The following is a 26878-nucleotide window of genomic DNA, read 5'->3' on the forward strand; positions in this document are numbered from 1 at the left end:
CTGGGAACTCTGTTTATCTGAATTTTAATGACCACCTGTCCCTTCTTCTTGGACATTTGACCATCCTCTGTGAAATGGATCCCAATTTCAATTTTTTAGGCTTAATTTTTAAATGGGAACATAAACAGTATCCCTCATTAATTATCAGGAGATAGAGCAATGCTATACTTCCAAAGTCCTGTTGGTGCCTGCCCAATCCTGACCTCATTTTACCATGACTCCAACTTTGTGTTAAGGATGTTCTTGCTGGCCGGGCACAGTGGCTCATGCCTGTAATCCCGGCACTTTGGGAGGCCAAGGCAGGTGGATTGCTTGAGCCCAGGAGTTCGAGACCAGCTTGGGCAACATGGTGAAACCCCGTCTCTACTAAAAACACAAAAATTAGCCAGGTATAGTGGTGCACGCCTGTAATCCCAGCTACTCGGGAGGCTGAGGCAGGAGAATTGCTTGAACCTAGGAGGTGGAGTTTGCAGTGAGCTGATATCGCACGACTGCACTCCAGCCTGGGTGACAGAGTGAGACTTAGTCTCAAAAAACAAACAAACAAACAAACAAAACAGATGCTGTTGCTCACCTGGCCTCACTTTGCCCATCTGTAAAATGTCAAAAGACAAAATGACAATAAATTTTGTTTAAAGATCTTAATAGGCTTTTATTCATGATTCTAGAATTGGGCATCCCTCCGAACCACAGCATATTCAAAGAACTCCAACCAGCAACATGATCACGCAGTATTTGTAGATAGAAAACAGAAGTGAGGTGTAGATACAGCTTAAGTGGTTATAGCATCCTTAATTGAATCACCTGGCCACCTACATTGACAGATGCTCAGCTGCTGTAACTGCCCCAAAACTCAGCTATTTGTTACCACTTTTTGCAACTTAGGAGTATACTCCCAAGTTAATTGCATTTAGCATGAGTGACTCCATATTTGTTTGGTCTGTTGGGTCCATTACAGGAGCACAGTACAAACTAATGGCCTCCTACAAATTTTATTTATTAATTGAAAGGGGCCCAATAGTTCTATGCATCTTTGATGTCTTCTCTCGTTTAACCTCCATCCCCACCAATTGATATAGGTTTATGCCTGCAGTAAATGGGATAGTTATAAAGCTAATGCTTGATACCAATGCAACTAGTGCATGAAGTGGGTGAGGACAGCTTTCTGTACTGATATGGGTATCAGCCAGACTGGCTATGTCCCCAGCACTAGCCCAGGCTCAGGGTCAAGTACACACAGCTGTGCATCCTCAAGCGCTGGAGGGAGAGAAAGAAGTTCATCTGGGGAAGCGGGTGGAGCTGAGGCGGGGGGACCACCTTGGGGAGGGTGGGTTGGCCCAAGCGCCGTCTCTCCCAGGGATCAGCAGGCTGCTTTCCAGCTGGGTTAGCTCATTCCCCAACTCATCTTGCAGAAGCTCCAGGTTCAGCCTTCTGCACAGCTTTGTTCTTGTGGTTGAGGCAGCCAGGGATTCTGAGAGTTGGGAAGGGGAAGCCAGGGGGAATGAAGGGAAGGAAAGGGAGGAGAGAAAAAGGCAAGTAGCAGGGGCAATAAGGAGGCTGTGTGTCAGGGAGGGATGTGGTGCCAGCTACACCAGGAAGCCTGCTATGGCAAGACACTGCCAGTGAGGGAAATGAGGATGGGTAAACAGTATGGAGAACAAGATTTATAAATTCATTTGTTCATTCATTCATCCAATAAAACAAAGGATGCCAATATTGACAGATGGCTGTCACTCAAAACATACACAAAATGCTAAGGCGGCCGGGCATAGTGGCTCATACCTGTAATCCCAGCACCCTGGGAGACTGAGGCTGGCAGATCACTTGAGACCAGGAGTTCGAGACCAGCCTGGCCAACATGATAAAAGTCCATCTCTACTGAAAATACAAAAATTAGCTTAGCGTGGTGGTGCACGCCTGTAGTCCCAGCTACTTGGGAGGCTGAGCCAAGAGAGTCACTTGAACCTGGGAGGTGGAGGTTGCAGTGAGCAGAGATCATGCCAGTGCACTCCAGCCTGGGTGACAGAGCGAGACTCTGTCTCAAAAAAAAAAAAAAAAAATGCTGGCCAGGCGCAGTGGCTCACACCGGTAATCCCAGCACTTTGGGAGGCCGAGGCGGGTGGATCACCTGAGGTCGGGAGTTCGAGACCAGCCTGACCAACATGGAGAAACCCCATCTCTACTAAAAATACAAAATTAGCCAAAAATACAAAATTAGCCAGGCGTGGTGGTGCATGCCTGTAATCCCAGTTACTCAGGCAGCTGAGATGGGAGAATCGCTTGAATCCGGGAGGTGGAGGTTGTGATGAGCCGAGATCTTGCCACTGCACTCCAGCCTGCACAAGAACAAGACTTCGTCTAAAAAAAAAGCTAAGGAAATATAAAAGAGGGAGCAAATAACTATTTGATGGGTTGCAGGAGTGGGGAAGTTGGGGGAGTTCACAAATTTCACTGGAGATATTTGAACCAAGTCAGGAAGCAAATATAGGAGAAGCCAGGTCATAGTCCTCCCCAGCTCCACGGCCTCTCCCTTCCCAGACCTCCCAATCCCAGTCCAGCTGTTGCCCTCACTGGGTCTGAAAGCTGGCCCTGCCTCATAATTGCTGTGTGACCTCAGGCAAGTGGTCTAACCTCTCTGAGCCCCGGTTTTCTCAGCTGCAAAGGAGGGATGACACCAACTTGGAGGGTTGTCATAAGATTCAAATACAACAATGCACGCGAGAGGCACTCTGCAGAGCACTTGGTACCTGTATGAAGCCTGTGCAAAACAACTACTGTGGCTGTTGTCAGCACTGGCAGAGCAGCAACTTCATTTACCAAACCCTGGGCCTCTGTCATCAGGCTGGAAAGGAAAGCAGAGGCCATTCCAGGAGTCCCCCATCCCTGGCCCCCAGCACTTGGGGAAACATGAGAAGCAGAGCTTGAGGATCTCCTGTGTGCCCCCTCACGCCCCTTAATCCTTCCTGAACTTGGGGAGGGGGCTGGGTGTGGGGCGGGGGCGGCACCACTGCAACACCTGCGCAGCTCTGACATCTCCCGCCTCTGGGCAGAGAAAGCAATTTCAGAAATGACATGTTGCCAACAAGCAGAAATCAGCTTCTGAATTAAAATGTGTCGGCGTCAGGTGACCCCAGGCTCGGAGGGCTGGCTGCATGAAGACAGCTGAGATTAGAGCCTGTCAGGCTCTGGTGGGGCTGTGTGGGAAGAGGTGGGGGTCCCGGGGGGCTACCGTTGCTCTCCAGGCTTCTGGCCACCCTGGACTTGTTGAGACGTGGGGGCAGGAATTCGGACGCTGGGTCAGGTTCTCCCGTGCCTCTGCCCGGCCTCCACCACTCCACTGCCCACTCTCCATGGCGGGAGGACGGTGGGGCAGGGGTAGGGGCTCAGCTCCCCTGAGACGGCTCCAGAGTAAACACACTAATGGGCCCAAGAGAGCCAGGGAGGAATATGGGCCCCACAGCCCCTGGGGACTTGAGGAGGGATGGGAGTGGGGGGATAAGACGCGCAAGAGGCATTAGCCTCCTCTTTGCGGTATGCAGGGTGGGGAGAAAGAGAGAGAGGAGAAGACAAGGAGGACCAAGTGGCAGGATTGGAAGATGCCACCAGTCGCCCTGAATCCTTGCAACTCCCTCATACCCCGTCTCTCTGTCCCCAGGCCGTGCCCAGCACTCCCCGGGCAGAGGCAGTGAAGAAGCTGTTTCATTTCCAGCCCTGCTACTTATTGTGTAGCAAGGGAACCTCTCTGAGCTTTAGTTTCCTCATCTACAAAATGGGGATCATAGGCCAGGCACAGTGGCTCACGCCTGTAATCCCAGCACTTTGGAAGGCCAAGATGGGTGGATCACCTGAGGTCAGGAGTTCAAGACCAGCCTGGCCAACATGGTGAAACCCCGTCTCTACTAAAAATACAAAAATAAGGCTGGGCGTGGGGTAGGCGCCTGTAATCCCAGCTACTCTATAGGCTGAGGCAGGAGACTCACTTGAACCCGGGAGGCGGAGGTTGTAGTGAGCCAAGATTGCGCCATTGCACTCCAGCCTGGGTGACAAAAGTGAGACTCCATCTCACAAAGAAAAAAAAAAAAAAGGCAGGGCGCAGTGGCTCACATCTGTAATCCCAGCACTTTGGGAGGCTGAGGCGGGCGGATCACGAGGTCAGGAGATCAAGACCATCCTGGCTAACATGGTGAAACCCCGTCTCTACTAAAAATACAAAAACAAAATTAGCCGGGCGTGGTGGCGGGCACCTGTAGTCCCAGCTACTCGGGAGGCTGAGGCAGGAGAATGGCATGAACCTGGGAGGCGGAGCTTGCAGTGAGCAGAGATCATGCCACTGCACTCCAGCCTGGGAGACAGAGGGAGACTCTGTCTCAAAAAAAAAAAAAAAAATGGGGATCATGGTTGTATGGACCCCTGGGGTTGCCCAGAGGGGAGTTTAAGGAAATGGCCTGCACAGGAGTGCCTGTGTGGGGTGGAGCCTGCACAGAGCCACCTATTGGAGTGCTGGACACCGTGCATGCCAGCCATCTCTTTGCTTGTCTCTCCCCTTGTCTGGGACCTCCCTGAAGGCTGGACCTAGTCTCATTACCATGGCATCTAGGACCCTGTCACGTGCCTCGTGCACCATAGGCCACCAATCCGTGTTTGCTGCATGATCGGTTGCAAGAAGGAACTCCAGGTGAGAGATGGGGCGAAGTCAAGAATGGGAAAGAAATGGGAAGGGTGGGGGCAGGCATAGGATGCTTCCCGCCAGTGCCTCTCCCTCCAGAATGTCCCCATCCCCATCATGGGTGAGCCTGTAATCCCAGCTACTGTAGAGGCTGAGGCAGGAGAATCGCTTGAACCTAGGAGGTGGAGGTTGCTGTGAGCCGAGATCGCACCACTGCACTCCAGCCTGGGCAACAAGAGCAAAACATCCTGTGGCTCCTTACAGCATGCACAGAATAGGATACACATCACCCAAGCAGCTTATTGCCAAAATGTTTAACCTGAATCCAAGTACAAGGAAACGATCTGGCAAATCTCAGTTGAGAGGTATTCCACGAGACATGCAGCCTGGACTCTTCAAACTATCACTGTTATGAAAGCAAAGAAAGAGGGGGACTGTTCTAGATTACAGGGAGCTGGAGAGACATGAAAACAACGTGCAATGCCTAATTCTTGAGTGGATCCTGGGCCAGGAAAACATGTTTTAAAAATTTTTTAATTTTAATTTTTTAGAGACAGGGTCTCACTCTGTCGCTCAGGCTGGAAGGCAGTGGTGCAATCACAGCTCACTATATCCTTGAACTCCTGGGCTCAAGCGATCTTCCTGCCTCGGCCTCTCCAATCGCTGGGATTATGGGTGTGAACCTGTGCCTGGCCAGAAAATAATGTTATAAAGGACATTTTGAGGGACAATTGGGGAAGTCTGAATATGGACTATGTAGTAGATAATTTTTGTCAATGTTACATCTCTTAGATGTGGTGATGGCCTTGTGGTTCTGTTGGAGAATGTTCTTGTCCTTAGGAGATACATGATAAAGTATGTAAGTGTCTTGGTGTCTGCAAAGGTCTCACAAATGATTCAACAAGATAGATATTGCAAATGCAAAGACAGAAAGCACATGTGGTTGTTTTTAAAGGAGGAGGGATATTGCGGGTAGGGTACCCACCTAGTGACTATCTCAACAAGCCCCGGTCCTCCTGGAAGATGGTGGCATTGAGCAGCTGGAGGTGGAGGGGTCTGCGGGCCTGTTTGGGAACTAGATTATGAGCAGGAACAAGGTAAGGCTCAGATGAGGGCAGGAGGAGGTGAGGATGGTGTATGGTAGAGAGAATATGGGGTTTGGAGGCAAAAGGCCTGGATCCGCTTGCTAGCGATATAGCCTTTGGTAAGTCACTTAACCATTTCGTGTCTCAATTCCCCTATCTGTAAAAAAAAAGAAGAAGGGTGTCCACCTTGTGAGGTTCAAGAGAGAAAATAGATGAGAAATCCCTTGATAAACTGGAGCCTGCTGCTGCATGTGGACGTGTCTGTCATTACTCAGAGCCAGCTGGTCTCCGGGCCCAGGAACACTGGGTAGAAGGAGCATGTTACGACAGGGATGCTGGTGGAAATGTAGGCCCCTGCAGGGCTGGACTGTGGGCCCACCTCTGCCTCCCACCCTGGGGAGCCCAGTTAAGGCAATGTGGACCCCAGCAGGGCTGAAGAACTGGGGCAGGGCAGGCCTGAGCCAGGAGACAGGCACTCTCTGCTGTGCTTGGCTCAGAAAGAGGCCTCCTCTCCCATCAGACCCCCAGGAGGATCCTGGTGGGCGAGGCCTCCCAAAGCATGTTGGGAAGGAACTGTGGCCAGAAAAGGGACACAGGGTTCGTGTGTAAATGACCCAAACCACTGCATGGCTGTGCTTCTCATTTCTCCTATTAGACTGTAGGTCCCTGAAGGCCCCTGGTTGGCTTCATCCCGCCCCACCCTGAGCCATGCTGCTTGCCATAGCATGAGGGCTCCAGAAATGCTTATCACCTCCAGGAAGGATGCAGGCTCTGGCCTGTCTGAATTGGTGTGTAATCCAGGATGGATTACTTCCTTCCTCTAGGCCTTAGTTTACCCAGAATCCATAAAATGGGGTGATCCATCCCTGCCCGACCTATACTAGTGTACAGAGGAAAAAAATCCCATACTTCGGAGGCCAGGAGATCTGTGTTCCAATCCTGGCCCCACTGCCTGCCAGTTGCAATGAGGAGGCTTCTCATCTCACAACCTCCATTTCCTTATCCATTACGGGGACCATGTCCAATGTGCAAAGTTATTGCAATAAATTGAGACAAAGTAAATGCAAATAACTGGCATGTCATTTATTGGTTTATTGTCTTTCTCACCCACTAGGATGTCAGCCCCATGAGGCAGAGACTTGGTCCTGTTCCTTGCTGTACCAAGCACCCAGGATGCTGCCTGGTGCTCAATAAGAGATCCCTGAATAATCATTGGTTGAATAAATGGACATAAGGGGCGCTCAATAAGTGATGGCTTCCATTGTTATTCTAAAGTGTCCTGAGACAGAAAGCATTTGAAGTTCATGGTTGTTGAGAAAGGAAAGGTTCAAAAGCAAGTAATGTCCAGGGTTGGCATGGGGCTGTCTGTCTGCCAGGTGATGAAGGGTACCAGGAAAGCTGGGCTTATCTAGACCGGGGGACAGGACTATGTGCTCATGAGAGGCAGGCAGGAGCATCCATGAGCAACGGGGGCACTTGGGGCATCCTGTCCATTAGACTCCCTCACTCTAGCTGCCTGCAGGAGGACATGCAGGCCCAGTCTGCCAGCACAGCTGACTTTTGCAAAAGCAGCCAGAAATCCAGTGGAAAACAATTTATTTTTACAAGCAAAACACAAATGAGAGCAATCAAAATTCATCTGTAGGTTGGGAGGGGCCCGGTGGTGTAGCCCAAGCTTCTTGGGCAATGTGGGCAGAAGGACCCCTTGGAGTGGCCTCCGTGGGTTCCTGGTCTCTCCAGCCTTCTCAGGTAGCCTCAGCCCCTGAGACATGGGACTCCACTTGGGGGAAGTGCCAACATGCCATCCAGATCCAAAAGGCTGGGATCACAGCCTGGGAAGGAACTGCTTCCCTGAGTTCTTGGGCTCACAGTGGTATCCAGGCTTTGGGGCTCCTGGGCTCAGAGCAGGTCAGCCCGTAGTGCCTGGTCTATGGAGATGTTCAGTAAATATTCATTGAGCAAGTCTCTTAGGTGTGACTTTGAGCACAGCTCTCCATCTCTGGGCCTCATCTATAAAATGGCCACAGTAATGTGGCCCCACCTACCTCACAGAGATAACGGAGAAATCAAGTGAGATGAAAGGGGTAAAAGTTTTTGTTTCTAAATAGCAAAGTGCTTTACAAATGCCAGGTGTGGGAATTCTCGTTGTCATTATTATTACGAGCAAGACACTTTTGCCAGAGCAGAAGAAGGGGCCTGGACCCAGAAGGGCAGAAAATCTACAAAAACATCACAAGGAGGGTCTGGATGGAGCCCACCAGGGCTCATCACAGAAGGGACATGTGCTTACCAGCTCCGAGACAGACCCAGTCATGGAATACAGGTTTGTCCTCCTTCCCAGTGACCCGGCCTCCTGCTCAGTGGGGGACCCGGTCAGGTCAGGCTGTATCTCCCCAAACAGAGGGTTTCCGGGAAAATACACAAACCCCACCCGTGCTGTCTGTGAAATATAGCAACTATATAAATAATATAAATACTTTCTCATATATCTTAGCTATATAAATTATTCTCCTTTGCTCTAAAAACTATATATTTGAGGTAGACAAAAATACCCTGTGAGCATTTCCCTTAAAGCTGTAGAATGAGGGGTCAGTGGTCACTCTAGTCCCCAGGGGCCCCAAGAGGGCCGAGGTGGGTCTTCAGGGGTAACTGGAAAAGAAAGGGATGAGAGCAAGGAAGGAGAAGAGAGGGAGAGAGACAGACAGAGAAGACCCCACAAGCCAAGGAGCCCTCAGAACCTACACTGTGCCATTGACTTGGGGTGTCCATGTTAGCAGCCAGCCACTGCCTAGATGCCTTAGAGCCTGCCCTTTGCCCTCCCACGACCCTGGCACTGCCAGCCATGAAGTCAGAATGCAGGTGGCATGTTGGTGGATCAGGGTGCTCTGGCCTCCAAGTTGCTCCCAGGCCCCCTGCTCTGCCAGTGAGGTCCCTGCTGCCTTACGCCCAGCACTGAGCCTGGGTGGAGGCAGAGTTGGGGTCTCGGAGGAGCAAGATGGATTGGGAAGGCAGAGAAAGTCTCCATGCTGTGGGGAAGTGGAAGAAAGGAGAAAACCAGCCCTCTCCCCATTTTTCTCCTGCTGCCAAGGTGCGGGCCAGGTGCTTGGGTCAGCAATGTCATTTTAACGAGAGGGGCTCAGGTCAGTTTGGCTTCTCAGCCGAGCCTCTGCAGTCAAAAATCCTTCCAGCATCCAGCAGACTGCCCTGATCCACTGGAGACTGGGCAGCTACTCCTCGCTCTTGGAGGTCTCAGGGAGTTGGCCAGGGCACAGTCAGCGGGCCTTTGTCCTGGAGCTGGCACAGGCGAGGTTTCTGAGCATTCAGCTGATTCTGAAATTTCCTGTGTTGGTGAAGGGTCAGCAACTCTACGTTTAGGGAGAAAGGAAGCTGACAGATGGGCGTGGCAGGGCCAGCAAAGTGGCCAAGGGCTTCCCGAAAGAAGTCACTTCCTCCTGGGTGGCATCGGGCCCCACTCTGGGGAAGTACAATGCCTCCAGCAAGGGGACCCTGCAAGGTCTTCATCCTGAACAAGAGAGGCATGTGCAACAGGAACCCCCAGCCTGGTCCAGGGGCTGTGCATCCATGTGTGCCTGTGTGGAGGTGCCAGTCTCTCCTCCTTTCACAGAGGGCCTTGGCAGGTGCTGCTGAAAATGTCCACAGGATCTGAGGAAATTATCAAAGTCACGTCTCCTCCTCAAGTAAGAGCCAAAGTGAGGGCCAAGTGAGAGGCCATTAGGAACTGAAGGAGGCTACCCAGGAGCCAGGCTTAGAAGGACTCAAGCACCTATAACCCCAGCCAGGGCAAAAGCCTTAACTAGATGAGCAGCCACAAGAATAGAAATGTAACTTCAAGTCATAGCTCGTGAGCCAGCTGTTCTTCAGTATTGTGAACTCAGCTGGTATGGGGGTGTCACAGACCAGGCAGGCCCCAGCCACAGGAAGTCACCAAAGCTCACTCAAGAGCCAGCTGAGAAACTGAGCTCGCCACGTCACTGCCAGGCACCAGGAAGCTGTTGCCCTCCTCCTCTGGGCTGGGAGTGAAGATTCCTTTGGCCAGCAGGGAACACAGGGAGGGGCCATTGTCTCCCTGTTCAACCTCAGGTGCACTGAGTCCCGCCTTGGTGGCTAGTTCTCCCACCTGTCTTACCTGCACTGGTGGTAGTTTTGAGCACGGCTGGGTGAGTGTGCATAACCCAGCTCTCGAGACAAGAATGAGGCCTCAGCGGAGGCATATTTGAAAAGCCAAATCAAGGACACAGGGCTCCAGGGCAGAGATCTCACTCGGGTCCACTCAAGCACAGAAAGTTCTCCTTTCTCTGAACGGATGGCTTCTACCACCTCGGCTTTCTCCCCATCTCTGGCACAGCAAAACCAGGGGAGTGGTGGAGGTGTGTGACACCTGGAGCCCACTGCACCTGAGCAGGGCCACAGGACCCAACTGACCCATCTCAGCCAGGCTCCCGCCTTCACTTCCAGCTGGCACTGCCTGCCTTGGCATTCCTAGCCCAGCAGTTCACCTCCCAAGAACATGCTGGCTCCAAGCCATTCATCCCAGGAAGCAAGATGGAATAGCCCCTCTCTCCCGTCCAAAATTTCAGTCCTGCTGTGCTCTTGGTCTCCCTTATTTCCCTCCATGTCTTTCTCACTCTGCCCTCCTCTCCAAGTCCTCAACAAGGTTGGGGATGCTTGGGTTAAGGGAGGAGGCTTTGCTTCTCTTTGTTGAGTATCGAGGGAGGCAAAAGGCTGGCCAAGGAATGGTGGTGAGTGGCACACTCGTGTGCATTGGCACACATGCTGGTTTATGCATGCATGTGATGACTGTCTGCCCAGAGGGCCGGCTCGGCAGCTTGAAGGGTGCCACAGGAAGTCCTGGCAGTACCAGACTGGCTTGCTGGGCAGTAGGCCTAGTGCTTGCAGGTGTACACAAGCTCCTCCTGCACACATTGCTGGCACTCCACGTAGCAGCACCACTGCACCTGGCAGTGGCAGGAGAAGGCCACCAGGCGGCTCTGGGTGTCATAGCCCCGCCCGCAGCACAGGCTGCTGCAGCTGGCCTCCCGGGAGCACACCCTACCTGCTGTGCCAGGTGAGTACTTGCTGGGCCGGCAGAAGCTGGGTGAGTCCTCCATGTAGACCAGGTCCCCAGACCTTGGGGCCAGGCCTTTGGTGAGGCTGCCCTGCCTGGCAGGGGCCCACAGCTCTAGGCGGCCCAAGGCCTCATTGGTGGCACTGGACACCTTGACAGCCGAGTCATAGCGCAGTTTCAGCACCTGGCCCGTCTCACGGAACGGGGAGAGCTGCTTCCAGCAGGTGCGCACGGCACAGGAGCCTGATACGCCATGGCACTTACACGTGGTCCTGAGGCCACTCTTCACAGCCTGTGGGGGAGGCAGAACAGAGGTGTGGTCAGAGGCCTGGGCCCAGCAGCCAGAGCCTGCCCCCAGAGCACCAACCCCAGCAGGGCAGAGGCAGGAGAATGGGAAAGAGACCCAGGGTCTCAGCCCCAGCTCCTCCCCTTGGCCTGGAGTTCTTGTGGAATAGACAACTTACGCGACTGAACACAGCAGTCCCAGTTCACACCAACTGAGTGACTGAACACAGCAGCCCCGGTTCACACCAACTCAATGATTGAACACAGCAGCCCCGGTTCACAACTCAGTGATGACAACTCAGAACTTAATCTCATAAACAGCTAGAGCACTGGCGTCTCCCAGCCTCCTCCCCTCAATAGACCAAGATACTTTTCACCCTCCAAACCTCCCACTACTGTGTAACCTCAGCCCCTTCCCTTCTCTGGGCCACTTCCATCTTCCCACCCATAAAATGGAGAAGTGGGCAGTTGCTCTAGATGGAGGTTTTCAAACAATGTTGGCTTCCAGGACCTCCAGGAAGGCCTGGTCCTTGGAATGGAGACCCCTCTCCAAACATGTCCCTGCTTCACCAGACCTAGTCCTAAGCCTGGCTCCCACTGGTGACCACTGCTTCCACCAATGACACTCATGACCCTTCCATGCTTCCGCTGTGTTCCTGGCACCCAGTCACGGCCCAGAGTAGATGCCAAGGGAATGCTGGTTGAAGACGTGAAGTTCATCCTGCCTTTATGAAGTTCACGGCTCTTCATGTATTTTGGGGAGTGGGGTGCTGGCCTCCTTCAAGCCATGCTCCCCAGCTGTGTACCCTGGTGGGAAGGCGCTGCGGGCAGCCAGGGACATGCTCACCTTGATGCCCACGTGGGTATTGTGGGCGTCTGCCCGTGCCCGCAGGTCCTTGTTTCCTCTCTTGGACCCCAGGAAGTTGCTCAGAAACTTGGTGCTGTACTTGAGGTTGTCACCGCACACGCCCCACTGCCAGGCCTGCCGGCTCTCCAGCCCCGGAGAGTCATCACAGGTGCAGCGCTCCATGCGCCCAGCGCTGCAGGCCCGGGCCAGGGTGTGGGTGAGGGCAGCAGAGGACACCGCGTACAGGAAAGCTGTCTCTTTGAAGCCTGGATCGGGCACCCAGGGGCATAGGGAGGGAGGAAAGGGGGAAGAGAGGAAAGGAGGAAGCTTAGAGGTTGCCTGCCGCCCTCTGAGGGCCAGAGGCGGTGGTGGCAGCGCTGTGATGGGCAGGACAAGGGAATGTGGCTTGAGGACACAGCTCCGGGTGGGTCTCCCTGTCAACTGCCCCTTAAATTCTGACTGCAAGTTACCATTTAAATGGAACTTCCAGGCTGGGCACAGTGGCTCGTGCCTCTAATCCCAGCACTTTAGGAGGCCAAGGCGGGTGGATCATTTGAGGTCAGGAGTTCAAGACCAGTCTGGCCAATATGGTGAAACCCTGTCTCTACTAAAAATACAAAAATTAGCCGGGCATGGTTGTACATGCCAATATTCCCAGCTACTCAGGAGGCTGAGGCAGGAGAATCACTTGAACCCGGAAGGTGGAGGCTGCAGTGAGCTGAGATTGCGCCATTTCACTCCAGCCTGGGTGACAGAGGGAGACCCTGTTTCAAAAGAATTTTTTAAATTTATAAATAAATAAATAAATGGAATTTACAAATTCACTATGGAGTATGTTCCCAGATTCCCAGAGGGCAGCAGGCCAGGGGCTACGGCCTTCACCTCTCACAGAAGAACACTGAGATGCAAAGAGAAGCTACTCAGACACCTGGCGTAGGCACAGTTGGGGCTAAACCTGCCATTTTGACTCCAGGTCGGTGTATGACCATTTGGATGGGCCCATTTCTGAGGCCCCTGAGATAAGCCCCATGGGCTTCCTATGACACATGATGGTTCTCAAATGTCATTCTCTGCTACCCACTGTGGAATAGACCCAATGATACAGTGACCTTGAGTCTCCTGGCTGACTTGCCTCAGACGGACCATCCCACCCACTCCAGAACCACCGATACTCCTCTCCGCTGGGTGTGGCCCAAACCTGGCCTCCCACCAGCTCACTACTTCCTGCCTGCCCTCCAGTGCATCTGGGTGCTGGTGATGTCCCGAGAGAGACACAGAGAGAGGCCATTAGCTTGGCTGCAGACCGTGGAGAGCAGCTGGCCTAGGAGGGGCCTGGCTGCCCTGTACAGCATCACTGCATTTTTTTTTTTTTTTTTTGAGACAGAGTCTCGTTCTGTCTCCCAGGCTGGAGTGCAGTGACACAATCTTGGCTCACTGCAACCTCCACCTCCCGGGTTCAAGCAATTCTCCTGCCTCAGCCTCCCAAGTAGCTGGGATTACAGGCTCCTGCCACCATGCCAGCTAATTTTTGTATTTTCAGTAGAGATGGGGTTTCACCATTTTGACCAGGCTGGTTACAAACTCCTGACCTTGGCCTCCCAAAGTGCTGGGATTAGAGGCACAAGTCATCTGCGCCCAGGCTAGAAGTTCCATTTAAATGGCAACTTGAGTCAGAGTTTAAGGGGCAATTGACAGGGAGATCCACCTGGAGCTGTGTCCTCAAGCCACAGACCCTCATCCTTCCCTGTCAAAAGCCCTTTCCCCTTGGCAAGGGAGTCACATGGTGACCTGTGTTCTCCCTTCCAGACTGCATGCTTCCCGAGGGTAGCTGGGTCTTGTTCAGCTCTGAACCTCCAGGATCTGGCACACTGCCTGGCTCACTATGGGCCTCCATGGATGCTTACTGGGTGGGTGGAGCGGGGAGGGAGGTAGAATGGGAGTGGAAGGGAAGGAGGGACTGATGGATCGATGGATGTGACAAACAAAGGGACAGATAAAGGAGTGAACAAATGCATCGCCTGGCTCATGTCATCGGGCCTGGAACCAGCTGCCGCCCATCCTCACATCTTCATGTGCCTTGTTTCGTGTGTGTGTGTGTGTGTGTGTGTGTGTGTGAAGAGGCAGAGGGAGACAACTGGGGGACCCCATCTTATCTGTGAGCTCCTCTAGGAATAGGCTTGTGTCTCCTCCTCTCTTGGATCTTCCTTGCTCCTCTGCTCCCCCAAACCTGGGGCTGGGCCACAGCTGGCCTTCAACTGCCCCTCATTAACTCTTGGGACTCTTCTCATTTGGGACCGTGCTAGGGCAGGAAGGGCAGTGTGGCCTGGGCACGGGAGCCAGGAAAAAGGAAAGGGCAGCCTCTCCCAGCCTCCTCCTCCCTGAAGGCTTCTTCCCCCAGCCCTCCTCCTCCCCTAGCCCTCCTCCCCACCTCTCTTGAGCAGGCCTGTCCTGCCCTCCAGGCTACAGTTCCAGCGCTCATGCCGGAACTGAAACTGGCACTCAAGCAGGCCAAGGTGCGCAGCATCCCTCAGGGTCTCAGCCAGGCCGGGCTCCCTCCGGCAGAGCTGCTTCTGCCGCCGGGACAGCTTCAGCAGGTCACACTGCTTCAGGTGGGCCCCGCCCTGTGCCGGGGCCGCCGCAGTGCCCAATCCTGGGAAGGGCGTCAGGACTTCCCGCCCGGTCAGGCTAGAGAGAGCGAGAGGAGGGAGACGGGTGAGCCTTGGGGATGGTAGTGAGGGGCAAATGAAGGGAAGGGGCCTCCTCAGGGGCTTCATTTACTGCCCTTCTGGGCGGTAGGCTGACCCCCTGGAGGTCCCGTCCCCATTTTACAGATTAGGAAACCAAGGTTCATGTAACAAAGGTTGCTGCAGGACCTTAAACCTGTTTTCCAGATTCCGGTCTCTGCTCTTCTTATCCACCCTATTTTCCTATTTCCCTATTGGCCCAGTTAGAAAAATCATCTGGGGTGCTTATTAAAAATATGCTTTCCCAGGATCCATGCTGGGCAATTCTGGGTCTATTGGTTTGGAATTGGGCCTGGGAATCTGTACATTTACCACAGTCCCTAGGCAGCTTTTGTGATCCGGGAAGTTTGGGAAATAATGCACAGAGTATTGGTGGCTGCCTGGCCAAGAGAGCCACATTCCTGAGAGGGGGCAGGCAGAGGGGATGTGGACATTGAGCGGACACCCAGCCAAGGTCCCCTGACATCCCTCTCTCCCTTACATTATGCTGCTGCCCAAGTAATCCTGTACCAATCTAACATGTTTCCATAATTCCCAGATAGACCTTCAACCATCTGACCACCTGGTGCCTGGTACAAATAGATGCCTGGGGAGAGAAGGGGATGGAAGGAAAGAGAAGGGAAGGAAGGAAGGACTGATGGATGGTTAGATGAAGGTGAAGGAGCTGAATTCCCATCAGGCCATCAATCCGAGACTTCTTGTTCTCCTAGATTGAAAGTTCATCGATTCTGGAGCCAAGCTACCAAATTCTAAGGCTGATGTTCTAGCTATGCAATCTTGACACCTTGGTTTTTTCCCTTCTGGAAACTGGGCAGAGTGATCTTCTCTACCTCCTAGGGTTGGTGGGAGGATTATATGAAATGGACTAACCACAGTGCCTGGGACATGCAGGCCTACCTTCCTGCTAGCTGGAGCTTCCCAAACTTCCCTCGTTTTGCAAGATGCTTTACTCTCCAGCTAAGCAGAGTCTCCCCTTTGTCCAGATGAGGAAACAAAGGATTTACAAGGAGGCAGTGACTGGACTGGTCATACAACAGATCAGCAGCAGGGTGGGAACTGGAATTAGAGTTCGTCTTCCCTCTTCCCAGAAGCTCTCTGTGAGATGGCTCTGCTGGTTCAAAATGTTTGCTGTCCTATACCCTGGTGCCCCCAGTGTGGGTGGAATATACATCATTCCAGGACCCAGCCCAAGAGAAGTAACCCTGTTCTGGGATATCCTGGCCTCATAGCCAGGGTAAAAGATCAAAGGTGGGCTGGGCTAAGTGGCTCACACCTGTAATTCCACACTTTGGGAGGCTGAGCAGGTGGATCGCTTGAGTCCAGGAGTTTGAGAGCAGCCTGTGTGACAGCAAAACCCTGTCTCTACTAAAAATAGAAAAATTATGTGGGCATGGTGGCACACACCTGTAGTCCCAGCTACTTGGGAGGCTGAGGTGGAAGGATAGCTTGAGCTCGGGAGGTGGAGGCTGCAGTGAGCTGAGATCGCATCACTGCACTCCAGCCTGGGAAACAGAGCAAGACCCTATCTCAAAAAAAAAAAAAAAAAAGCAAAGGTGGAAGCAGGCAATGGCTCTTAGAGCTCCTGCTTGGATGTGGCACTTGCCACTGTTGCTCATGTGCCACTGGCCAAGGTAAGTCCTGTGGTCAAGCCAGGAGTGGTCAGAGAAGCCCATGTTCCTCTGAGCCAAGGGCACAGCTCTCCTCTTTGGAGCCACCTGCATTAGCCAGGACATCTGGCTGGAGGCCATGCCCTCTCTGTATGCCCCAGAAGTTGGAAGCCTCACCAGAGGGTATGCGGCCTGGCCAGGCCCCAGGTGCCCTCAGAAATCACCTGTAGATTCCACACCCTTCAGGTGCAGTCAACCCATCATGGAGCATATCTCCGAAACCTCCGAGCAGAGACAGATGCTATCGGGCTCCTGTTGGCCTAGCCTGGCCCTGGGCTCCTCTCCCAGACAGGGTGAGGGCAGGGACCTGTTAATCATTAATCTGGGGCAAATGGGTAATTTTCCAGTCCACCAGGTCTACACCCAAACCCCTCCCTGTAGCCTGGCAGGAAATCCTCAGAGTTTGACCCTTGGCAGGTCCAGAGCAGAACTGGATGTCAACTCCAGCTGAGGAGGCCACGCCTTGACTGGCTTCCAGTGTGGAGGGCAGCTTGGGGCTGCAGCTACCTTGCCCTCAAATGTCCTCCTTCTCACACCGAGGGCTGGTGTGAGTGGCGACTTCTGCTCACACAATTCCTGTGTTTCAGAAACTGGACCTCCCTGATAGCAACTGATTGACAGAGGGGAGAGCAAGCAGGAAGTGATGGAAATTTTGGCCAATGAAGCTGCATATCCTTCAAGACCTGCCTCAAATGCCATTTTAAGAATAATAGCTATGATTATTATATCATTATAGCTACAGTATATGTCATATGATATGACATGATATATAACATATTTTTTTTTTGAGACAGTCTTGCTATGTGGTCCAGGCTGGAGTGCAGTGGCGTGATCTCAGCTCACTGTAACCTCCACTTCCCGGGTTCAAGCAATTCTCCTGCCTCAGCCTCCCGAGTAGCTGGGACTACAGGTATGCGCCACCATCCCTGGCTAATTTTCATATTTTTAGTAGAGATGGGGTTTCACCATGTTAGCCAGGCTGGTTTCGAACTCCTGACTTCAAGTGACCTGCCCGCCTCAGCCTCCCAGAGTGCTGGAATTACAGACGTGAGCCACTGCACCCTGCCCAAGCTGTGTTCTTGTCTGGGACTCCCATGTATTGTGGAGCGAAGGCTCAAAGTTGGTTTGTCTAACTAAATGCATCATCCTTGATTATGACCTCTGACATGTGAAGAGTGCCAGAATTCCCTAGGCTGCACTTGGGAGCCAGACCCAGCAAACCCCTCCACTCATTCAACAGGCATCTGGTTTTTGTTGGTTTGTTCATTTTTGTTTTCGTTTTTGGTGCTTCTGGCATGGAGTGGGTGGAGACCAGGGACGCTGCCCAGCACCCTGCAGTGCCCAGAACGGCTCCACTCCAACCACAATGTCCGCGATGCCCAGGGGAAGAGACCCTGGAGGGAGCAATGGGTCTCAAACGGTGCCCAGCTCTGCATGGCCAGCGTTGCCTTGGAGCTCTGTGGAATGCAAATCCTCAGGCCCCACCCCAGAGGCATCTGTTTTTTAAATTTCATCTAATGGACCCTGAGATTGATGGCTCAGAGAGTCCAGTATCAAGTCGGTTAATTTTATTAGTGGTAATGACACTTAGTAGCGATTAATGACCAGGAAAGGCAGCCAACCGCACAGAGGCCTCAGGCCACACTGGGCCCTGGTCTGCCCAGGGCTGCTCTCAAAGAAGGCTCCCTGGCACTGCCTCGGGAACCCCACAGGGCCCATGAAGACAGCCTGGGAGGCCTCGAAGACCCAGTTTCCCTCTGTTTTTTTTCTGTGTTGCAGTTTGGGATCATATTTCCTTTGAAGAAATAGTACCATGACATCATATTTAGAAAATGACCATCTATTTTCCTAAACAGTGAATTATCCGACACATGCTCAGCCCATGGCTTCTGCTGGGAAGGTATCTTCCTAGACCCCAGAATAATTCTGGGTGTGGCAGGCTTCAGCCTGCTCAGAGGTCAGCAGGAACAACGTCATCCCCTGGAAGAAGTCATACTGTTTGGCATCCCAGCCCTGCAGACACCACTCACTGGGTCCCTCTGTGAAATCTCAATTACCCACAGTTAGCTGAGTGCCAAGGGGGTAAGATGGACAACTGGAGAAATTCAAGTGGGCTTCCTTAGTCTTATGAACCCAGAAAAATGTGTTTATTTTGGTGTTTTTGTTTTGTTTTGTTTTTTAATCGAGTCTCACTCCATCACCCAGGCTGGAGTGCAGTGGTGAGATTTCGGCTCACTGCAACCTCTGCCTCCCGGGTTCAAGCAATTCTCCTACCTCAGCCTCCCGAGTAGCTGGGATTATGGGCATGTGCCACCACGCCCAGCTAGTTTTTTTGCGTATTTTTAGTAGAGATGGGGGTTTCGCCATGTTGGCTAGGCTGGTCTTGAACTCCTGACCTCATGTGATCCGCCCACCTTGGCCTCCCAAAGTGCTGGGATTACAGGCATGAGCCACCACGCCCAGCCAAATATGGGGGTCTTAATGAAGATGCTGCCTTATGGCCAATCAGATGCTATCAGATCAGTTAAACAAGTAACCAGGGTTCTGAACTAAAGGGCAGAGGAAGGGTTGTTTGCCAACTTGCTAATTGCTCTTCTGGGCTGGGGGCTACTGCCTGACTCAGGTGCTCCTGAGCCTCCTGGGGCCACCACTCTATCAGGCTGCACCTGCTTTGGCCCAGCTACCTCCACTATTCCTGTCTGTCTCAGGCTCCCCAGGCTAACTTCCAGCCTCTCTTTTCCCATTAAGAAAGCAATGACCCCAGGTGAACAGCGGCCGCCTCCTCCCCTTGCTGCCCCCAGTCTGTGCCCTTCTGTTCTCTGCACCTTCACCCCATGGTCCTTGGTGGTCAGGTTCATCATAAAACCAGAGCCCCCACCTCCACACATGCGATGACCTCTGGCTTGGACCCCAGGGCACCCCCAACCACTTGACAGACCAGCCTGTCTTTCTCTAGAGTGGGAGAAGTCAAGGGTGCCCCTCAGGGCTTCATCTCACACACTCTCACCCTCAGATCTCTTCTGATCCTCCTGGAACCTCCTTCCCCACCTCCTTTCACACTCTCCAACACACACCCCACCCACAATTGTGGCTAAAGCTGCCCCGCTGGGGTGACCTTGAAGGAAGCAGAAGATGGTTCTCCCAGGTTTTGGCAAAAGCCTCCCAGGAGACTGCTCTGTCCACCATCAGCAGGACCCCAGGGACCTCACCCTTCAGTAATCACCCACCCCCTGCCTGGAGAGTGGGGCCCAAGGATCTCATGCCCCAAGGCTGTTCTGGCCTAGGTAGTCTGGTCCTAGGTCTGACTCACTCAGAGGTGACCTCAGGGTTGTCCCCTCACCAACTGAGCTCATTCCATCAAACAAATACACCTTAACTCATGAGAGGGGATGGCTGGAGCCAGACTGCCTGGGTTCAAATCCCACCTCCACCTCTTCCTAGTTGTGCTACCTTAGGCAAGGTGCTTTACCTCTCTATGCTCTGAGAGCAGTGAGCACACAGTAAGCTCCAGATAAGTATTTGTCATTAGTGAGCACCTACCATGTGCCAGGTACTGAGCCGGGACACGGTCCTGCCCTCAAGAAGCTCACAGTCTGGAAGGAAGTTGGTTGGACTCAGGAGTCCTCCAGACTCTCTCAAGGCCCCAAGAAGGGGAAGGAAGAGAAAGCTTTGCACTGGCCTGCCTCCTTGAGGAAACACCAGTAGCTGCTTAGGGACCCAGATCAGAACTCCTGGTACCATGCAGGTGAGAACTTGATCTTGACCAGTCCCATCCTGCCTGTAGGAGGCCTGGGGGTGAGGAGGAGGCAAGAGGAAGCTCTCAGGGAGCACTCCAGGCTGGGGAAGACCAGGTTGGTGGAGAGCTTTTCTCATCACCTAAGAGGACCCCAAGCCCTGTTCTTCCACCTACTCCCATCCTAGTTTCTGCTTGAGAGGGTCTGATGCTTTCAGCAGAGGCTATCCCCAGGATGTGGTGGGTGGGTGGCACAGGACAAGGCAGGTGGTTTCTAGGGCGCCAGGTAATGCCAGTGTGTCTGGACTCTTAGCTGGAGGGTCCAGGAGTAGTGCATTACGCCAGGGCCATGCCAACTACAGGCAGCTGCCTGGGAACCGGGAAGGCCTTGTGCTGCCCGGGGTGCTGGCTTCCACCCTGAAAAACCCCATCAGATGCTCCTGATAACAGGCTTCCGCTGCAAGGCCATTTGCATGGTGAGTGCGCCCTTTGTGCTTTCATCTCAAACGTCTCAGTCTACCTCTCCTGGCCCTCACTGATCCCCCTACACACACAAATACACACACACACTCACACTCCCTCACACACACATCCACATTCATACACACCTATACTCGCACATACACTCATGCACACTCTCACACATACACACATTCTCACGTACATACACACTCACACACACACTCTCACACACCCCTAGCCCCTCCTGTGCTCTCCGCTCCCAACCTCTTCCCAGTAGCGGGGAGTTCAGTGAGGGGCAGTGCCTGGCCCAGTAAGAGAGGGCACCATGGCTCTGGGCAGCCCTTTTTTGAGGGTGGCTGCTCAACACCAACTCCAGGCTTCTCTCCCCTCCTGCTGTTACACTGGGAGGCCCCAGATTTCCCCTACTGTGAGCACGCCCTCCCCTCTACCTTCCAGGTGCCTTTCTCTTCTGCAGCACCCAATGCCACCTTGCACCTCCTCCATGACGTCCTGCAGCCAGGCAAATTCGGAAGCTACTATTTCCCACCTTCCTACCTTTATGCCCAACTCTCTCCACCCCCTCTTTTCACTTACTCGCTCATTCATTTATACCTCTATTAACTGAGTATCAATAAACAAAAGTACAACTATAAAGGATTTTTTTGGTCAGGGGTTGTGGCACGCACCTGTAGTACCAGCACTTTGGGAAGTCAAGGCAGGTGAATCACTTGAGCCTAGGAGTTCAAAACCAGCCTGGGCAACGTAAGTGAGACGTTGTCTCTACAAAATTAAAAATTAAAAAATTAGCTGGGCATGGTGGCACGTGCCTGTGGTTCCAGCTACAGGCTAGGAGGATCGCTTGAGCCCAGGAGGTCAAGGCTGCAGTGGGCCATGATCACGCCACCGCACTCCAGCCTGGGTGACAGAGTGAGACCCTGTCACACACACCAAAAAGGACTTTTCTAAGCATCAGCTTTTTGCCCAGTCCACCCACAGACCTCAAAAACACTCGTTCCTCCTGTCTGGCTCCCCCACCCCTACTCCTGGATCCAGCCTTCCTTCCCTCCCCAGCTCTCACCCTCCATCCCCATGAACCCACCCTGAGGACTGAATCTGGCCACACTTCCCCGCTGGAGCCCACCCCACAGCCTCGTCCCCCACCCATCCCTGACTCAGAGAGGAAAGAGCCGGGTCCAGCTGTAGGCTTTGTCTCTCCAAGCACAGCCCCACTTCCTGTCTCACAGCCGCAGACCGGGCTGCCTGCAGGGGATGGCATCAGGGAGACGTGCTCAGGGGCTAAGTGGGTAGTGAGCAGCTCGCACAGCAAGCATGCTTTGCATCTCAACAATCCCCGGCATTTAGAGTGTGGCTAGTTCAACATCTGTGAAGGAAATGCTTTTTCTTCTTCCTCCTGTCTCTCTCCCTCTCCACTCAGGCTCGGGCTGAAGCCAAGGAGAGGAAGCCTTTGTCCCTGGCACGTATGCATCAAGTGTCACAGTGGCTGCGGAGGGTCCCCAAAGTCATTCCTGCAAAGAAGGATCCATCACCTCTATGAGTCTGTGACTATAAACATCTACCCCAGTTCCTAGGCTGAGTCCAAATGTACACCATTCAAATCATTATACGTTAGAGCTGGAGAAACCCTTTAAGGTCACCCAGCCCAGAAGTTCTGCTCTGCTGGCTCCTGGAAGGTGTCCTGGAGGCTGTGTGGGGAAGCAGGAGGGCAAGGGCGTGCCAAGTGTGCAGGTCTCCGGTGGCCCACAAATTCATGCAAGATTGGTCGTCCAAGGCGACCCACTGGCTTGGTAGCAGGGCTGGGTCTGTGGCCCAGGTCTCTTGATTGCTTCCACCAAGCCTGGCAGTTTCTGCTTGCAGACCCAGCACATCAGGGAAGCCAAATCAGCCATCACCACAGCAAGCATCTAAGGTGGTGGAAATGCAAGACAGCTAGGTTTTGAGGGAAGGAAACCTGGTCAGGACTCCTCTGACCCCCTGGGTGGCCCAAGGGTGGAACTGATGGTTCTCTCCCTCAGGAAGGGAGAGAAAGACCCTCTGTTTAAAGGCTACTTTCCCTGGTCTGAAACTCAGTCTCTTCAGCAAAAAGTCAGGAATCAGGCTTACAGAAGTGGCCTACCTCTTCATACTAAAGTGTGAGAGTCTGATACAATACCAGTGCTTGAGAACATACTTGGCTAGATAGAGGGAAGTTCAAAGGAGAGGGCCTGGTATGTGAAGAGAAGGAGTTGGGGGAGCTTGGTGTGGGGATGTGGAGGCAGTGGGTGGGAAGTTCAGGGAAAGGCAAATCATGGCTGAAACCGCACTCCTGGTGGCAAGTTCCTACCCAACCAGGGTACTGGGTGACTCTGGCTGGGTGACTGCAGCCAAGTTATTTAACCATGACGCATTGACCAGCTAACTACCTTGACAGGTTCTTGAATGCACCCTGGGCTCCGATCACCCTCTTCACACGCACAGGCAGGCTCAGGCTGGGCTTGGGCCCTGGAAGGGCCAGGCCTCTGGGGAATGCCTTGTGCGTGACCCCCTCAGTGATGAGGACAGTGCCATTGTTTGCACAGGCTCTAGGCAGAGATGTCCCATGCTGCAGATTCCACTTGTTCTCCTGCAGGCCCCACGGATGGCCCACACCCTCCGCCCAGCTGTAGGGACAGCAGGAACCTCCCTGCCTGATCAAGGATCCACCCCCAGAGTAGTCCAGGACACCCCCTGGGATGGATGTAGTTGTGAGCGGCTCCCTTGGGAATAGAACCACTAGGACTGTCCTAAATCCAGAGCCAGCCAGGGCTGGAGAAAGGGGACCCTCCCCTCAGCCAGGCTAGTCTCTCCCTTGTCCTCTGCCATGTCTAACTCGGTCTGACCCCCATGCTGTAACCTTCTCCCAGTCCAAAAGCCCTCATGGATCCCCTGGAATCTTTTATAGCCATGTCCTTTTTTAACATTTGATCACCCTGAGGTCCCAGACAGCTCTAGTATGCTGTGATGTTTGTTTGCCTCCTCCAGGAAGCCCTCCTTACTTGCCAGCCCCATCCCCCTCTAACCATCCTCTTTCTTTGTCTTCTCCCACTTTTGTATATATAGTACCATCAGTTCCGCATGGCAGACACTCCTTTCTTCCTCTTCAAAGCTGTATCCTGTAAGCTTCTTGGCAGAGGCCATGGTTTTTCATACCCTGAGATCCATTCTTTCCCAGTCCAGATGTCTGCTCCTCCCAAGCAGATGCTCTACGGACACCTGCTGGCTGCATATTATGCCCCTTAGGTGTCTAACCCCACGCAAGGAGTGCAGTTCGGGGCTGTCCCTCAGCCTCCCTGCAGTCCCACCCTGCTGGCTTCACTGTGGTCTTGCTCTCTGGCTGCAGAGGCTACCTACCACCTAACACCCCACCGCCAAACCTTCCCAAGCTGGGGCTGGGCGGGCTTTGGGAGGGCGTGGCTCTGGAGGAGGCTGCCTGTGGCCACGCCCTCCCTAGCCCACGACTGATTGCTGGCGTATGCTCTCCCCAGTGCCAGATCTCGGGGCCATCCCGCCATGGTCCTCAGCCCCTGTGGGGCCCTGTACCTTGGGGTCTGAGAGCCAGGCCCGTTCCCTCTGAACCTCAGTTCCTGGGGAAGATCTGTGCTTGGGTAGCCTGGTGACACCCAGCGAGGACCAGCCAAGCAACTGGCCTGAGTCTTTGTTTAAAACTCAGCTTAGGCCTGGTACACAGTGGCTCACGCTTGTAATCCCAGCACTCTGGGAGGCCGAGGCGGGCGGATCACTTGAGATCAGGAGTTTGAGACCAGCCTGGCCAACATGGTAAAACCCCATCTCTACTAAAAACACAAAAAATTAGCCAGGTGTGGTGGTAGACGCCTGTTGTCCTAGCTACTCAGGAGGCTGAGGCAGGAGAATCCCTTGAACCTGGGAGGCAGAGGTTGTAGTGAGCTAAGATCCTGCCACTGCACTCCAGCCTGGGCGACAGAGCAAGACTCCGTCTCAAAAAAACAAAACAAAACAAACAAAAAAAACTCAGCTTGCACAACCTCTCGCAGTGACTTGGGCTCAGAGTTTGCCACAGATTCACAAACCCTTATCCACAATTCCAAATTCCAGGAAACTCAGAAAACTACAAGTTTTTTTTAACAATTGTGGTGAACTCATACGGTAGCAAGCCCTGACCCAAACCAGGGAGAATATTATGGGCTTTGTTTATCCCAACCTGTAGATGTCTACCTGCAAAATTAATAGAGTCTGATTACAGGTGCTGCCCCAGATCTTGCTAGAGGTGCTGTTAGCCATGGAATATACGATACGTTACCTTTCTGTACTTTTAATTTTTTAATTTTTATTCTTTAAGTTTATTTTTTTGCCTCCCCTACCTCCTATATTAATTTTCTTTCCCTTTTCTTTTTCTTTTTCTTTTTTTTTTTTTTGAGACGGAGTTTCACTCTTGTTGCCCAGGCTTCAGTGCAATGGCACGATCTCGGCTCACTGCAAACTCCGCCTCCCAGGTTCAAGCAATTCTCTTGCCTCAGCCTCCCAAGTAGCTGGGATTACAAGCGGCTGTCACCACGCCCAGCTATTTTTGTATTTTTAGTAGAGATGGGGTTTCACCATGTTGGCCAGGCTGTTCTCAAACTCCTGACCTCAGGTGATCCACCTGCCTCAGCCTCCCAAAGTGCTGGGATTACAGGCGTGAGCCACTGCACCCGGCCTACTTTTCTAAAATTCAAAGAGAAATGTTGAATTCTGACAGCATCTGGCCTCAAAGGGATTGTAACACCAGGAAAAACAAACCCTTTGGTCTTGCCCTAAAACCAGCCTCTTGGAAGTTTCCAGGACTGACCAGAGCTTGGTAGTTGGTCTTTCTGGCTCTAAGACTCTTCACCCTCCTCTTCAGCCTTCATCTCTCCAATGAGGGGCTTGGGTGTAGAAGAGGCCACCCTATGCCCCCAGCTCATGTCTGCTGCTACCAGCATGCCATGAGGTGGTGGGTGTGGCTGATTTCTGGAGTCCGATGGGGATAAGTCTCTGCTCTCTGCTTTGTGTCCAGTTCCTATCCTGACAGAAGCCAGGCCATGGCTCCCAGTTGGCCAGGTCTAGGTGAGGTAGTATGTGCCCCAGAGAGCCCATGGAGGCAGAAGATGAAGGAGTGAATGGGACAGGGCACAGAGGGAGATTCCAGGGGAAAGGAAGGGCCAGTGAAAGGGAGAGGGCACTGCCCACCAAGATATTCACTGCAGACCAGGGAGCAATGCTAGAGACTGTGGGACTCAGCCAACAGCAGGGCCCCGAGGTCTCTACTAAAGGAAACTACAAGTGAATTGAAGACCTGAGCACCTGAAAAATTAGCTAATGAGCCAAGAGTTTGAGACACACAGGACAACAGATGCCCAGGATATGCGCCAAGTGCAGGGCCTGGGCCACAGGGTCGGGGTTCAGAGGGACAGAGCTGCCCTAAGGGGACAGGCCTCCAGTTGGGGTTCCACTGCCAGCATATGGCAGAGATGAAGAGGTTGGCTTGGATTCTGACAGTTTCCCCCCAACACGCACACCTATAAATGAGGATAACTGGCCAGGTATGATGCCTTGGGCCTGTAATCCCAGCTACTCAGAAGGCAGAGGCAGGAGGACTGCTTGAGGTCAGGAGTTCAAGGCTGCCATGAGCTATGATCAAGCCATTGCACTCCAGTCTGGGTGACAGAGCAGGAACCTATCTCTCTAAAAATAAAAAAAATAAGTGAAATTTTAAAATAAATGAGAATTATATCAGCACCTACCTCCTGGGTTGCCACAATGTGAGGTGAAGTAATGCACATAAAGTGCTGAGCACAGAAAAGGCTGGGTTTGTTCTGAATTGTACAGTGGCTGGGATACAGGCACAGAGAAGAAGGAACAGATGTCACCACCAAAGACTCTTCTTAACTTGGGACGCTGTAAGGCAGATCACTAGATTTCTTGGAATCCTTATATAGAGATAGCATTTGAATACTTATATATACATTCATTTAACTCTTACAACAAGCCTAAGAGATCAAGATTAGCCCATTTTACAGATGAGAAAACTGGGGTCAGAATGGTTATCTGACTTGCCCTGGGTCAGTCAGTAAGTGGTAGATGGAGATTTGAACTCTGATCTGTGTGACCCCAAGCCCAGTGCCCCTTACACTATAACAGGGCCTTGGGCCATGTCCCATCCTACTCATGCTGATGCCAGGATGGGAGTCACCCTCACAGCACCTGGCCCACCTCCTCCTGAGCCCAACTTCCACCTGAGCACATAATCCCAAAGGCACCAGGACCTCT

General features: G+C 52.8%; 1 protein-coding gene across 3 annotated transcripts in view; it reads right to left on the reverse strand.

Annotated features, from left to right (window-relative positions):
- Positions 1-2250: 2250 nt before the first annotated feature.
- WNT9B (Wnt family member 9B) overlaps positions 2251-26878 on the reverse strand; it is a 33392-nt gene continuing 8764 nt past the window's right edge. The window contains exons 1-4 of one of the 3 annotated variants that reach the window (XM_054671316.1): positions 14398-17150; positions 11970-12235; positions 10826-11129; positions 2251-2336 (exon numbers count right to left, since the gene is read on the reverse strand). In XM_054671316.1, coding sequence (XP_054527291.1) covers positions 2251-2336; positions 10826-11129; positions 11970-12235; positions 14398-14743 — 1002 coding nt within the window. In that variant the 5' untranslated portion in view covers positions 14744-17150. Of the gene's footprint in view, positions 2337-6819; positions 11130-11969; positions 12236-14397; positions 17151-26878 lie in introns of those variants that run through there. The other 2 variants (XM_003315382.4, XM_009431900.4) reach the window with 2 other exon arrangements.

The sequence above is a fragment of the Pan troglodytes genome, chromosome 19 (assembly GCF_028858775.2).
Source record: "Pan troglodytes isolate AG18354 chromosome 19, NHGRI_mPanTro3-v2.0_pri, whole genome shotgun sequence".
Taxonomy (NCBI): domain Eukaryota; kingdom Metazoa; phylum Chordata; class Mammalia; order Primates; family Hominidae; genus Pan; species Pan troglodytes.